This window comes from Cebus imitator, unplaced genomic scaffold, assembly GCF_001604975.1.
Source record: "Cebus imitator isolate Cc_AM_T3 unplaced genomic scaffold, Cebus_imitator-1.0 Scaffold387, whole genome shotgun sequence".
Classification (NCBI taxonomy): Eukaryota; Metazoa; Chordata; class Mammalia; order Primates; family Cebidae; genus Cebus; species Cebus imitator.
Window position 1 is genome coordinate 114,326 of NW_016107702.1, and position 15,771 is coordinate 130,096.

At 43.1% G+C, this 15,771-nt stretch overlaps 1 protein-coding gene across 2 annotated transcripts in view; it reads right to left on the minus strand.

Annotated features, from left to right (window-relative positions):
- Nucleotides 1–261: 261 nt before the first annotated feature.
- The window catches only part of HCLS1 (hematopoietic cell-specific Lyn substrate 1), a 27,641-nt gene continuing 12,131 nt past the window's right edge, over nt 262–15,771 (minus strand). For both annotated transcript variants that reach the window (XM_037731222.1, XM_017508153.2), the window contains 10 exons: nt 14,430–14,540; nt 12,521–12,575; nt 6,429–6,539; nt 5,113–5,168; nt 4,415–4,484; nt 3,015–3,226; nt 1,886–1,990; nt 1,171–1,375; nt 958–1,023; nt 262–840 (listed from right to left, as the gene is read on the minus strand). In XM_037731222.1, coding sequence (XP_037587150.1) covers nt 704–840; nt 958–1,023; nt 1,171–1,375; nt 1,886–1,990; nt 3,015–3,226; nt 4,415–4,484; nt 5,113–5,168; nt 6,429–6,539; nt 12,521–12,575; nt 14,430–14,540 — 1,128 coding nt within the window. In that variant the 3' untranslated portion in view covers nt 262–703. The remainder of the gene's footprint in view (nt 841–957; nt 1,024–1,170; nt 1,376–1,885; nt 1,991–3,014; nt 3,227–4,414; nt 4,485–5,112; nt 5,169–6,428; nt 6,540–12,520; nt 12,576–14,429; nt 14,541–15,771) is intronic.

Genomic DNA, 15,771 nt, shown 5'->3' on the forward strand with positions numbered 1-15,771 from the left:
CACAAGAATTGCTTGAACCCAGGAGGTGGAGGCTGCAGTGAGCTGAGATGGTGCTACTGCATTCCAGCTGGGGTGACAGAGCGAGACTACGTTTCAAAAAAAAGTTCAGCCGACGGAAAAGGCCTAGCCCTTGACATCTAGGGTGCAGGAGAATCGGCAGTGGTAAGAGAAAGTCTCCTGGATATGCCTGGAAGAGGAAAGGCTGGAGCCTTAAGGTTTGGGGCCATGAGGGCCACACAAAAAGTACTATTTACTTCAGCATAGAGGTGACCACACTCCCACTTTATTTAGAATTTTAGGGCTGAAGAGAGAAAAGGTTCAGAGATTTCTTCAGGGACGGAAAGTGGGCAAATAGCACAACCAGGCAAACCACACAATCTAGATATACTTTCCCAAGTAAAAAAACCGGGCAGCCAGAGCTCACAGAGGAGGAGAGCAGAGCTTGGGGTGGCAGAGAGGTGTTCATGCGGAAGGCGGCACGACCACAAGAGAAATGTCCACGAGTTCATCCAGGGTAGAGAGTACTCTGGGGAAGGGGACCTCCTTCCCCATGCTGTCTGCCCCAAGCACTTAATGAAGGGGGAGAGGGAAGTCTGCCTAGGACCTCATCTGGTTAGAGATTTGCAGCAGGAATAGGGAAGGGCTGGAGGCAGAGCCACTCTGGACATGGGAAATCACAGTTGCAGCAGACAGCTAGCTCCAGTCACTCCAGGAGCTTGACATAATTTGCAGGGAAGAGTCCAAAGTGGCCATGGCAACGTCCCCGCCACCAGCCCTCGTCCACCATCTCAATGTCAGTGATGACATCATCTGGATCAAAGGAAAGCTCATCACTTCCCTCTGGGGAGAAAGTTGAGGGAATATTAGAATGGTCAGACATGAATCTCTTTCCCCATGTCCCCCTGTCTTGTATCATGTCCTCCAGGCACCAGGGTCCTCAGGCCACTCCCAACCTACCTCCTTGGTAATCATATAGGGCCACAGCTGAGATCCCCAGAGCCCCAGCTGGGTAGCCCGATGATCCTGTATAATGAGAAACACAAACATGGTCTCATCAACGTGAAGAAGGCAAACAGAGAAAGCTCCTGCTGGGTCAACAAAGAAATTCTTCTTCCTCTTACCCTCCCCTGGACATGACCAAGTTCTCCTGCTTCTCCTCCCACCACTCACCAGCCGGAGCGGAGGAAAAAGATCCTTCAGGCTCAAGCACCTCCTCATAGTCCCCGTCTGGTTCATCCTCCTGCTCATGCCTGTCCATATCCCCAACATCCTCATAGTCATTCTCAGGCTCAGGCTCTGCTTCATACACTGGCTCTTCTTCCACCTGGAGGCCTTCCGGAGTCCTAGGGGGCAGAGCAGGGGGCTCCTCGTTGTCCTGAGAAGAGACATGTGGAGCAGTGTGACTTCTACTCTCCAGGAGGACTCAATGAAGGACTGCTAAGATCCACCCCCCTGCCTTCACCACCCTGCCTTTTCTCCCCTCCACCCTTGCCTCTGCCTAACAGCCCCTCCTAGAGGACACAGCCTTTCAACCACCCGTCTTCACTCCTCGACCTCCTCCCACACCCACCACCCAAAACACATTCCAGAGACAATGGGAAGAAAATGTAAAAGGTGTGAGGGGAGGGAAGTGGAAAGCAAGTCAGATTATTTAGGAGACCAAGGAAACACTGAAGCAAAAGCACATTGTTGAGCTACCACTGTTAGGATAACCTACTGTCCTAGTTTGTCCAGGACAAGGGAGTTTCCCAGAATGCAGGGACTCACGTGCTAACGCCAGAACAGTGCAAGGTAAACCAGGATGGTTGGCCACCCTGCACAGCCCACCTTCCTAAGACTCGAAGAGATGGGGTAGGGGGCAGAGAATCTTTAGGGGTTTGCTTACCTCCGGGAGAGTCAGCTTCACGGGCAGCAAGGGCACTGGATTTTCCCTGCTGGTTATCACAGGCTCGGGCTCTGATGATGGAGGAGTCCCAGCTGGAGGCCAGGCCTATGGAGAATGAAGCATCTCTCAACTATGCAAACCTCCATCTTCACTTTTTTTTTTTTTTTTTTTGACAGAATCTTGCTCTGTCGCCCAAGCTGGAGTGCAGTGGCACAATCTCGACTCACTGCAACCTCCACCTCCCAGGTTCAAGCGACTCTACTGCCTCAACCTCCAGAGTAGCTGGGATTAAGGCACATGCCACTATGCATGGCTATTTTTTGTATTTTTAGTAGAGACAGGGTTTGACCATGTTGGTCAGGCTAGTCTTGAACTCCTAACCTCATGATCCACCCGCCTCCTCCTCCCAAAGTACTGGGATTATAGGTGTGAGCCACCATGCCTGATCCATCTTCATTCTTTTTATTTTTAATTTTTTTGAGACAGGGTCTCACTCTGCTGCCCCAGCTGGAGCATAGTGGTGAGATCATAGTTCACTGTAGCCTCAAACTCCTGGGCTCAAATGATCCTCCTCTCTCAGCCTCCCAAGTAGCTGGGACTATAGGTATGCACCACCATGCCCAGCTAATCTTTAGTTTTTTTAAAATATATATAGGGATAGGGTCTTACTATGTTGCCCAGGCTGGTCTAGAACTCCTGGCTTCAAGCGATCCTCTTACCTTGGCCTCCCAGAGTGCTAGGATTACAAGCATGACCCACCATATCATGCATGTCTTAACTGTTACATTTACAAGGAACACCCTCTCCTGCTCTCTGCCAATTCAAACTTCAAGATGGGCTCCAACCTGAAGTGACAGCCCCTTCCTCTTAGTTCCTATAGCAATAATTGACTATACTGGCTGGTGACTTGCTTTCTGTTGTACTATGTAAATCTTGGAGTTTTCTTTCTAACATTCTGATATATGAGGCCCAATTACAGTGAGACTGAAGTCTTCTAAAGTCAGAGACAACAGACGCTGCCCAACCCAGGGGAGGCCTTTGCCTTATTTTCTGCCAATATTTTGGACTCCTTAGGCTCCTGTCTGGGAAAGAGATATTGGATGTGGATCCTGAAGGGCCAGGCGCTCACCTCTGAGGAGATTTTCTTGGGCAGTGGGGCCGGTACCACTGGCTCCTCTATAGCTACCACTGGCTGTGGAGCCTCAGGGCTCATCTTTGCCACAGCCTTTCGCTCCTGTTGCCTCCTGGCCACCTGCTGTGCCTTCTCCTCTTCCTCTCGCTTCCTCTTCTCCTCAGCCATGGACTCAAATTTCGCCTTCAGCCCACGGGCACCACTAGAAGCTGCGGCCACAGGCAAGAAGAATTAGGGTTGTCTTGGATTGGAAGGTGGGGAAGGGGCGACACTTGAAGGAAGAGGGGAATCAGTTAAATATCTAGGAGGAGGGACTTGTGGGAGAGGAATGTATTGATAGAGGAACAAGGGGATTATAGGAAGATGACATAGCCCTGAAGCCTGGATTTTTATAAAGCCAGGCTATGTAACCTAAGACAATCCTCCTACCTCAGCCTCTGGAGTAGTTGAGATCACAGCTGCACACCACCAAGCCCAGCTAATTTTTGTATTTTTTATAAAGAGGGGATCTCGCTGTGTTGCCCAGCCTGGTCTTGAACTCCTGGGCTCAAATGATTCTCCTACCTAAGCCTCCCAAAGTGCTGGGATTACAGGCGTGAACCACCATGCCCAGCCTACTTGTGTCGTTTCTAAATTGTAAACGTTGAGGTTCCAACCAGCATCCTCCTCGTCTATATTCCATAAATCTGTGTGCCTTTGAGCCACTACTCATCCTCAACCCCATCCGAAGCTCCTATTCCTATGTGTCCTTCCCAAGTGGTTCCCCACCAATGCCCCCACCCCGCCCCACTCCCGCCCCATGCTACACTTTGTTCTCTGCCTCCAATTCCTTTCCCCATGTCACTCTATCTCTCTATCTACTTGACTTGGATTTTCTCTTTCCTCCCTCCTTTTCTCCCTCCCTCCCTCCCTCCCCCCTTCCTTCCTTTCTTCTTTCCTTCTTTCCTTCCTTCCTTTCTGACAGAGTCTCACTCTGTCACCCAGGCTGGAGTGCAGTGGCATGATCTCAGCTCACTGAAACCTCCGCCTCCTGAGTTCAAGTGATTCTCCTGCCTCAGCCTCCCAAGTAGCTGGGACTGTAGGCACGCACCACCACACCTGGCTAATTTTTGTATTATTTATAGAGATAGGGTTTCCCCATGTTGTCTAAGCTGTTCCTAAACTCCTGAGCTCAAGCAATCCTCCCACCTTAGCCTCCCAAAGTGCTGCAATTACAGGCATGAGCCCTGCCTGACCTGGCTTTTCTAGGAGAGACAGAATTTGGGAACATGAGGATAGGGATCAGGTTTACCTCAGCTAATCCAGGTAGTTAAAGGCATGGAAGAGATAGTCTGGGGAGGAAAACAAATGAGGGAGAAGGTAGTGAGGTTCATCGAGAGTGAATCACAAAATCTCACCGGCTTCTATGGGTGTCGTCTTCTTATAAGCTGTGGTCGGGGCCTCCATTTCATTGAAGCCAACAGCACTCTGCAGGCAGGAGAACAGCATGTGTGTTGCGGGGGAGGGGCAGGGATAGTGGTGACCTGGAGATGGTCTTGGGGGTTGGGGCCACTGTAGGAGGCATCCTTAACCATTGGATGCTCAAAGGCTGGACAGCATGTTCCAGTATTGTTTTGTGGTAGAGAAGGAGGTAAAGAAGTTCTAAACTGCTGGGTTCAGCTTCCCCTTTCAAAAGCTCAGTGACCTTAGAATCTCATGTCTCCAAGCCCAGTTGCCTAGAATGTAGCAGGGCCCCTGGCCAATGCATGAGGAGAAATTAGTGTAGGGAGGACAGTGGCATGGGGTAGGAAGAGACTTAAGATTGGGTTAAGCAATGCCAAGAATTCAATACAATTTCCAGTCCCACGCCACCTTTCCCTGCAGTTGATCTGTGTCTCTGTATGCCTCTCCCACTGTCCTCAGTCAAAGCTCAGGCTTTGGAAGACATGCCCGATAGATGCTGAGTCAGTGCAAAGTGCAGGATGCCAGCAGGATAGGCTTTGGGCACCCAGCATTGCCATCCCCTCCTTCTCCCAGCCTTGCGTCACACTCTTCTCTGCGCACTTCCCTACACTTAGAGAACTCTCCTTAAGACATTGGTGTTCTGGTGCTTTACCTTATCCACTCGGTCCTTCTGGATTCCATACTGGCCACCAAAGCCCTTGGCATAATCTGCAGGATAGAAAGTTCTGAGTTACAGGAAATCAAAATGCTGGGAATGCGTGGGGAGAAGAATCAGTGGGAAGAAAGACAGGAATATGGAAAACAGAGACGTAGGAGGAAATGTGAGAGTCAGAAGATAGAGGGAGACATGGATGAGAAGAGAGGGAAACAGATAGGGAAAAAATCTGGGAGACAATGGAGAAAAGAAAGATGGAAATAGAGAAACATGGAAAGCAGAAAGCAATAGTTAAGGAAAAATGTAAAAGAAATAGGAAAAAATACAGAGAGCACTCCAGCCATCCCTATGGGTTCCAAGGAAGCAGTAAACCTCCTTATCCTCTGTGATGACAGCAGAGGACCCTCTAAGATTCATGGCAAAGCATCCTCTGGCCATCACCCAGCTTTCTGTCCTCATCCCTTCCTCAACGCTCCCTTCTCTCTCACCTCCCCGCTAGGCCTTGCTCTTTTTTTTTTTTTTTTGAGATGGAGTTTCGCTCTTGTTGCTCAGGCTGGAGTGCAATGGCAGGATCTCGGCTCACCGCAACCTCTGCCTCCTGAGTTCAAGCGATTCTCCTGTCTCAGCGTCCCAAGTAGCTGGGATTACAGGCATGTGCCACCACGTCCGGCTAATTTTTGTATTTTTAGTACAAACAGGGTTTCACCATGTTGGCCAGGATGGTCTTGATCTCCTGACCTCATGATCCACCCACCTCGGCCTCCCAAAGTGCTGGGATTACAGGCGCGAGCCACCATGCTCAGCCTTTTTTTTTTTTTTTTTTTTTTTTGGAGACAGAGTTTCACTCTTGTTGCTCAGGCTGGAGTGCAATGGCACAATCTAGGCTCACTGCAACCTCCACCTCCTGAGTTCAAGCAATTCTCCTGCCTCAGCCTCCCAAGTAGCTGGGATTACAGGCATGAACCACCACGCCTGGCTAATTTTTGTATGTTAAGTAGAGATGGGGTTTCATTATGTTGGTCAGGTTAGTCTCGAACTCCCAATCTCAGGTGATCCGCCTGCCTTGGCCTCCCAAAGTGCTAGAATTACAGGTGTGAGCCACCATGCCTGGCCGGCATAGGCCCTGCTCTTAATCCTGCTGTTTTCCTCTCTCCCCTCACTACCACCACCCACACATGCGCTTACTGTCCACTCACCCCCTGCTCTGGACATCTGGCCCCTCTGTATTCTGGGGCTCCTGGGTGAGCTTCCAGTAAGGAAGGAAGGAGAGCCCTGTACTACCTGTGACATTCCCCATTCCAACCCCAACTCACCTCGCTGGGACTCATGTTTCTCCGTCTCTCCCTTGTAGTCATATCCCAGAGCTGCCTTGTCACGTTTATCCTTCTCCACCCCGTACCGGCCACCAAAGCCATGAGAGTAATCTACGGTAGAAGGAGCAGTCATAAGAGCCCACCCTTAGGCTCCAGCACAAAGGGAAGCGCTGGAGAAGGGAGGCCAGCAGGAATGGGTGCAGGGTGTTAGGGGCCTGGGAAAAGAGCAGGGCTTGAATTCAGAGGAATTAAAGAGAAACCGTGTCCTCAGTAGTCTTTTTGTTGTTGTTGTTGAGACGGAGTCTCACTCTGTCACCCAGGCTGGAGTGCAGTGGCTTGATCTCCACTCACTGCAACCTCCACTTGCCAAGTTCAAAGGATTCTCCTGCCTCAGCTTTACAAGTAGCTGGGATTACAGACATATGCCACCACACCCGGCTAATTTTTTGTGTTTTTAGTAGAGACGGGGTTTCACCGTGTTAGCCAGAATGGTCTCGATCTCCTGACCTCATGATCCACCTGCCTTGGCTTCCCAAAGTGCTGGGATTACGGGCATGAGCCACTGTGCCTGGCGCTAAGTAGTCTTCTAATTGAATATTGCTTCCCTTTTCCCTCTCTTCTCTCATTTCCATCCCAAGATGAGAACATTCCCATTTTCAAGAAGGGGTAAGCATAGAGAGTGAAGAGAGTCCCAGAAAAAAAAGGCAGATACATGAAATGTATGCCTTTCCCCTACTCCCATATAAGCACATAGAAATGTCAGATAAAACATAACAATTTTGTTTTAAAGAGTGAAGCTCAGGCTGGGCACCATGCTCACGCCTATAATTCCAGCACTTTGGGAGCAGAGGCAGGAGGATCACTTGAGGTCAGGAGTTGGACACCCACATGGCCAAAATGGTGAAACCCTGTCTCTACTAAACAATACAAAAACTATCCAGGTGTGGTAGTGTGTGCCTGTAGACCCAGTTGCTTGGGGGTCTGAGGCAGGAGAATCACTTGAACCCGGGAGGCGGAGGTTGCAGTGAGCTGAGATCACACCATTGCATTCCACCCTGGGCAACAGAGCGAGACTCTGTCAAAAAGAAAGAAAGGAAAGAAAGAAAGAAAGAAGAAGAAAGAGAGAGAGAGAGAAAGGAAGGAAGGAAGGAAAGAAGGAAGGAAGGAAGGAAGGAAGGAAGGAAGGAAGGAAGGAAGGAAGGAAGGAGGGAGGGAAGGAAGAAAAAGAGAGAAAGAAAAAGAAAGAAAGAAGGAAGGAAGGAAAGAAAAGAAAGAAAAAAGAAAGAAAGAAGAAAGAAAGGAAGGGAGGAAGGAAGGAAGGAAGGAAGGAAGGAAGGAAGGAAGGAAGGAAGGAGGGAAGGAAGAAAAAGAGAGAAAGAAAAAGAAAGAAAGAAGGAAGGAAGGAAAGAAAAGAAAGAAAGGGAGGAAGGAAGGAAGGAAGGAAGGAAGGAAAAGAGAGAAAGAAAAAGAAAGAAAGAAGGAAGGAAGGAAAGAAAAGAAAGAAAAAAGAAAGAAAGAAGAAAGAAAGGGAGGGAGGGAGGGAGGAAGGAAGGAAGGAAGGAAGGAAGGAAGGAAGGAAGGAAAGAAGGAAGGAAGGAAGGAAAAAAGGAAGGAAGGAAGGAAAGAGAGGGACAAGCACAATGGCTCATGCCTGTCATTCCAACATTTTCAGAGGCCAAGGCGGGTGGATCACCAGATCAGTAGTTTGAGACCAGCCTGGCCAATGTGGCCGTCTCTACAAAAAATACAAAAATTAGCTGGGCAGGGTGGCAGGTGCCTGTAATCCCAGCTACTTGGGAGGCTGAGGCAGGAAAATCGCTTGAACCCAGGAGGCGGAGGTTGCAGACTCTGTCTCAAAAAAATTTTTTAAAAAATTCTGTAATGATGGGGTCTATGTTGCCCAGGCTAGCCTTAAACTCCTGGTCTCAAAGGATCCACTCACCTCAACCTCCCAAAGAGCTGCGATTACACGTGTGAACTATCATACCTGATCAGATTTTAAATTCCAAATGTAATGAATAGGGATTAGAATCAAGGGTCTGGGATTCTAATTTCCATATAAAAATGGGGGAGGAGGGAAGAAAACCAGAAATGAAGCTGTCTCCACTCCTATAAGAGAGTGCTAGAAAAATTCTACTCATTTATCCAGGAAAATAGTGAGGGGAGCTTTTAGCCTGTTCAACATTTGATAGGGGGAAAATTTGCTTATGAGACTTGGAAATTCCAAGCCTACACCTGAGTGTAGAATGCAAATACACACACACACACAAATTTTTTTTTACCACTTATGTGATGCAGGAATTCTAAGCTGAGAAATTAAATGCTGATTCAGGAAAATATATATTGTGGAAAGAGTAAGCATAAGAAAGATGACATGAATATGAGACAAAGTGATCTCAAGACAAAATGCATTATAAGAGACAAGAAAGACATGATACAATGATAAAAGAACAATACCATTCATCAGGAATGTGTATGCTGGTATAAACCTATTCACAGAATCAAAATGCATGAAGCTCTTAAATAAAAGAAAAATTTTAAAAACCATGTGTGGTGAATGCCTGTAGTCCCAGCTACTCAGAAGGCTGAAGCAGGAGGATGGCTTGACCCCAGGAGTTTGAGACCAACCTGGGAAACATAGCGAGACACTACCAGACACACACACACACACACACACACACTAACAATGCAAATGCTGACAGAAGTAGAACAAGAAATAGACAAATCTATAATAGTAGTTGAAAATTTTAACACCATTCTTTCCTTATTTGATAGGCATTTTAGGCAAAAAGGAATCAGTAAAATTATAGAAGATTCAAACATCAGCTAATAATACATAATTGACTCTTACAACACTATACTCTAAACTACAGAATGTGCTTTTTTCATGCATATAGAACATTGACCAAATAAACCGTGTGCTGGTCCATAAGTCTCTAAGACAATAAGTCTCAGTACATTTCAAAAGACTGAAATATTAGAGATCAAATTCTGATCATAATAGCATTAAATTAGAAGTCAATACCAATAAAATTATCTAGAAAATTTCCCTGATGCTTAGAAAATTAGTAACAACTTTTAAATAATAAATGTGTCAAAGAAGAAATTACAAGAGAAATAAGAAAATATTTTAACTGAATAAATGTTTTTCGTTTTCTGTTTTTTTTGTTTGTTTGTTTGTTTGTTTGTTTGTTTTTTGAGACAGAGTCTCACTCTGTTGTCCAGGCCAAAATGTAGTGGTACAATCATGGCTCACTGCAGCCTCAACATCCTGGGCTCAAGGATCCTCTCACATTAGCCCCCTGAATAGCTGGGACCACAGGTTTTTGATGAATGAAAATTAAAACATATATAATATTTGTTGAATGTAGCAAATGTATGTAGCAAATGAATGTAGTGTTTAGAGGGAAATGTATAGCTTTTTAAGTGCCCATATAGTAAAGAAAGGAAGGCTTAAAATCAATTATCTAAGTTTCTGCCTTAAGAAGCTAGACAAAGAAAAAAACTAAATCAACACCAAGTAGAAGAAAAACATAAATATATGAGCAGAAACCATACATTTTTTAAAACAGGTAAACAACAGAGAAAATTAGCAAAGCCAAAAGCTTGTTCTTTGGGAAGAAAATAAAATTGATGAACTTCTAGTAAGAATAATTAAAAAGAGAAAAAACACAAATAAACAAGATCAGAAATGAAAATGGACATTTCACATCACTAGATATCTTACAGAAGTTAAAAAGAAAATAAGAGAATATTATAAATGAACTTATGCCAATAAACCTCACAACACAGAGAAAATGAACAAATTCTTTGAAAAGCACAACATACCATACCAACTTGAAAAACAGAAAGACTTGAACTCCTGGGAAAAGATAATAATAAAGGAAAAAAAAATGTTCATTACTATTAAGACCTCTAGAATTCAGCCAGAAGTAGAGGCAAAATTTCCCTGTATGAGGTACTTGCTAAACACCAGGGCACATGAAATTCTCATAAAACAAATATCACTCTCCTTCACTGAAATAAGTTTATAAACAAATATTACAAACCATTGAGGAAATAAATAACCATGAGGAAAAGCAGATTAGTTAGAAGAACTGGCACAGTCAAAAACTGCAAATAATATAAAATATGAAAGAAACTATAAAGTACATATTTAAAATAATTAAAGAGCTTAAAGAATGGAGCAGGGAATTGTAATGAAACCGTAATGTCTTATGGAAAATGAATCAACAGATGTGCAACAGAACCAAAGGAAATTTCCAGAGATGAAAATATCTGATGTGGTGGCTCATGCCTGTAATCCCAGCACTTTAGGAGGTCAAGGTAGAAGGAAGGAGAGAAAGGAAAGGAAGAGAAGGGGAGGGGAGGGGAAGGAAGGAGAGGGAAGGGATTTGAAAGAAAGTTTAAAATGTAATGGACAGCTTAAACAATAATGGAATATAGCTAAAGGGAGAATTAATGAACTTAACCTAGATCTTAAGGAATTACCCAGAATGCAGAACAGGAACATAAAGAGAAGAGAGAAGAGGTATTATTCAAAGAGAAAATACCTGAGAACTTTATATAATGAAAGTCACATCTGAGGTTGAAAAAGAGCAATACATCCCACATCGGATAATAAAAAATAGGTTTAACACCTAGACACACCCTAATAATAATGCAGAATATCAGAAACCAACAGAAAACCTTTAATTAAAAAAACCCAGAGAGATAAGACATGTTATTTACACAGGAATGATAGTCTGTCAAGAGAGATCTTAGAGACAATGAAATAATATATTTAAAGTGATGACGAGAAAATAATAAGAATGATGTGAAATAAAGACATTTTTCAAAGACTGAAAGTCATTTCATAGACTCATTAAAAGGCTTATTAATGGATATATTTTAGCAAGAAGAAAATAGAAGATGCAAAGATGAAACAAAGAAATACAATAAGCAATGTTGAGCTAGAAAATAGGTAAATACCTTGGTCAATTTAAATAAGCACTTACTAAGCAATAATAATGATTCATTTTTGTGGGGTTTATAAGATGGAACCAATAATAAGATGGAATAAGATGGAACCAATATACTGAACACCAACAATATGGTTTGTTAAAAAAAAATGTAGTTAAAATATTCTATGTATCTTATATACTCAGGAAGAGATTGTGATTAATTTTTTTTTTTTTTTTTTTTTGAGATCAAATTCCACTCTTATTGCCCAGGCTGGAGTGCAATGGCGCAATCTCGGCTGACTGCAAACTCCTCCTCCAGGGTTCAAGTGATTCTCCTACCTCAGCCTCCCAAGTAGCTAGGATTACAGGCATGCACCACCATGCCCAGCTAATTTTGTATTTTTAGTAGTTTCTAAAACATGGTTTCTCCATGTTGGTCAGGCTGTTCTTGAACTCCCCACCTCAGGTGATCTGCCCACCTTGGCCTCCTAAAGTGCTGGAATTACAGGTGTGAGCCACCACACTCAGCCAAGATTGTGATTAATTTTAAATTTAAGTCAAAGATGCATGTTAAAATTTAGGAATAACTTTCTAAAATAAAGGAATAGAATACCTTATTTTCAATCCATTAGAAGAAAAAGAGGGATTCAAAAACTTAATATTGTAGAAAGCAATAATGGAGGAAAAGAGAAACAAGTATACACTGGGATTAAAAAGTAAATAAAATAGCGCTGGGTGCGGTGGCTCATGCCTGTAGTCCCAGCACTTTGAAAGGGCAAGAGGGGAGGATCACTTGAGATGAGGCCACCTGGGCAACATAGTGAGACTCCATCTCTACAAAGAAAAAAAAATTAGCCAGGCATGGTGGTGCACATCTGTAGTCATAGCTACTCAGAACGCTAAGGTGGGAGGATTGCTTCAATCCAGGAAGTCGAAGCTGCAGTGACCGGTGATCGTGCCACTGCACTCCCACCTGGGTAACAGCACAAGACCCTGTCTCAAAAACAAAGAAACAAACAAAAGTAAAAAATATAGTGGTGAGCTGGGTCATGGAATTTAAAAAGCTGATGACAACTGTTGGAAGATAAAGTCTTAGCCGAAGAGCCTGCCAGTCAGACTGCTGAGGCTGAATGAAGTACAGTTCCTTGCCTTTCTGAGATGTGTGCTTCTCCACTTCTCCTTTATAATCAAAGCCGACTGCTGACTACAGAGAAGAGGAGAGAGAACTGGTTAGAGTCAGAGTCAACAGGTTTTCCCCTCCCTGACCTGTCCTTACTCCCAGCCCAGCCCCAGAGGTACTTTGTAGGGTCTTGAGGCTGAGTATGGATGTTTAATGCAGGAACAGGCTGGTGTGGACACAGGCTACTATACAGCAATGAACATAGGCCCCGGACACATAGTTTTAGGTTCAAACCCTACATCCCCTATTTATAGTTGTTGAAATTTAGGCATGTTCCTTATATTACTAAGCCCCAGTCTCTTTTCACATAAAATGAGGAGAGGCATACCTGCCTTCTCTACCTTGACTGTAAAGTGAGAAAAATGATCCCTCTTCATTTGGGATATCATGAGAACTAAATGGGACAAGGTAAAGTGTCTGCTTAGGTTCATTCACTAACTTAGTGCTTTTCTTCCTAACGAATCCTCACAAAACTGAAAGGTAATACCTAGAAAATTGCCTTGTAAAGTAGAAAGCACTCTGCTCATGAAGAGACATTATTCTATTCTCAGTTGATAATGCTGTGCCTCTTCTCTTTCATTACTCAATAATGGAAACACAAATATGTGGATTTTGGTGGGATGACTGCAACCAGGAGAGTCTGGATCCTAGCTGGCTCCAGAACTGGACATGTTGCCCAGATACCTAACATTACCACAGAGTTTTGGAGCTTTGTTCTCCATCTAGCTCAGGAACTATGGGTCTCTAAGCAAGTCTGGGTTTTTACCTTAAGAACTCGTTAACATGTATTGTTTCTTGATTTACATGACACACTGACTGGGTGATTTCATTTGTGGCTTGTGAGCAAAAGATGTAAGAATCAGAGATTACGTAAAGTCAGGCAGGAGGGGGACCAAGATGGAACAGGGAATACCATCCTGATTCTAGAACATTGCATGTTCCATATTCCACTATTGCCTTTAAAAATTTCCTTCTACATCTTCCCTTGGCTTTATAGTATGTTTTAAACTTTCCTGGTTTTGTTTTTCATGATTTTTCCCCCCTGTGATGCAAATAATTAATGTTCTAGAACTTAGCTTTAAGGATTCATGCCCACCTAATTAACAACTGCTGGTTAAAAAAAAAAAAGAAAACATCTCAGCTAGCTGTGAAGGAGATGTCCTCCCTCTGTGTGCAGCTGCAAGGGAGAAGACACCATTCCGCACCATGAAAAAATAAGTTCAAAGAATCTGACCTAATGAGGCATGGAGCTAAACACATCAATGACTTATCAATCTTACTCTCCTGTCAACAACAGGCTGCTGTAATGATACTGTATTTTTTTTCTCTTTAAAACAACAGTTTGTTTTGTTTTGTACAAAGGAGTCTTTAAAAATACCCCGACTTCAGAGATTGATGCTAAGTCCTGTGAATAGTAACTGTTACTTTCTAAAACACATTGTAACTCTAAATAGTTGTTTAACTTGATTATTTCCTGCCCTGGTAATAACATTTAAACTGTCGACTCTGTTTTCCTAAAAGGCATGATTATTTATAAGGTTTTGATGTCAAGCCAAAAGAAGAGTTTTGCTGATTCTCTGTTTTATCTTCATGCATATGAGTATAATAAAAACCAGGGGCTTGAGGAATTCCTTATTCAAACAGACAGTTTGAGAGTCTTCTCCTTATTTGAATCGCTGTCTTGCAGCTCAGTGTGTGGTTTCCAACATTGGCACCAAGGAACTTGCTGAGGGAGGTATCCCTGTAATGGTGTCAGGTCCTCACAGCATCCACTGTCATGTCTTTCAACAAAGAAGCATGGGCCTACATCCAGGGGTGAGCGTGGGCAAGTTTTACATGACTTGAGGTGGGTGGTGGGGAGACAGAGTTGTCACTTACCTTGTCTGCTCTGTCCCTCTCAACTCCGTACTTGCCCCCAAAGCCTCTGGCAGCATCTGTCTGAGAAGAGTGCTTCTCCACCTCGGCAACGTACTCATGGCCCACTGCACTCTGAGAAAAATCAAGGATGGACTGAGTGAAATGATAAAAATGACCTCAAAAAATAAATACATTCAGATGAGTTAAGTAGAAGACAAAACTGATTAAAAAAAGAAAAAATAAACACAGATATGGAGTGAGATGTAGGCATGTAAGAAATTCCATTCTGGGTCAGATCTACGGCCTCTGACGTGGTGCCAAGGAACATGTGATGGGAGAAAGGAGACTTTTTCTGGAGACCTGCTCAGGCCTGTTCTTCTTTAATACCATTAGGAAGCCTTCATTCTGAACACTCCCACAGGATGGGCTGGGAACCAGGGGATAAAGACTAGGTAGACAGAGCAGTGTTTAAACCAGAAACAAAAAGAGCTGAAACAAGGGCATTGTGTGGCAGAACAGAAGTGGGGGTAGTATGGAGGAGAGACCCAGGGGACTGACTGGATGCCATACCCGGGATTGAATATTTCACTAGGAGAGCCAGTGCTTTTGTTCTAGATCTTTGCTCCTATATGGCCATCAAAGTTCAGAAGTGAACTCTCAGCTTTTATACAACATGTGATGTAGAACATATATACAAAAAATCACTAAATACACAGTAAAGAAAATAATAAAGAGAAGTTGCAACATAGAATACATAAACATTTAAAAGCTGCGAATGATTTTAAAACATATGTTTTTGTCCTCCATTTGTGCTCCCTGCCTTCTTGGTTTAGGAGTTACAGTATGGTTGGGGCTACAACAGGCCAGCAGTTCTAATATCTTGACTCTTATTTTCTGCCATGCATATCTTGTGTGTTGAGATCAGAAAATTTTGATACAAATAACATATGGACATTCTATTTAAGAGACCAAATGAATACTGTGCTTTTGAATGAGTTTTAACTCATGAGCCAATAAATGAGTCAAAATATATATATTTTGATCTAGAACAAAAGTTTCTGGGTGTTCTAGTGAAATATTTTATATATACTTAAATATTATATGTTTATATAATATTTAATTATATGTTTATATAGTAATTATATGTATTTATGAACAAACTATACATTTATAATATACCTATATTATAGCATATAGGTATAATGTACACTTATAAATTTATATTATATTTACATTTATAATTATATTATGTTTATATTTATTTATAATTATATATTATATTATAAATAATATATATTTACACATATGTCTATAAGTTATATAAATATATAATTATGTATAAAGATATCTTTTTTTTTTTTTT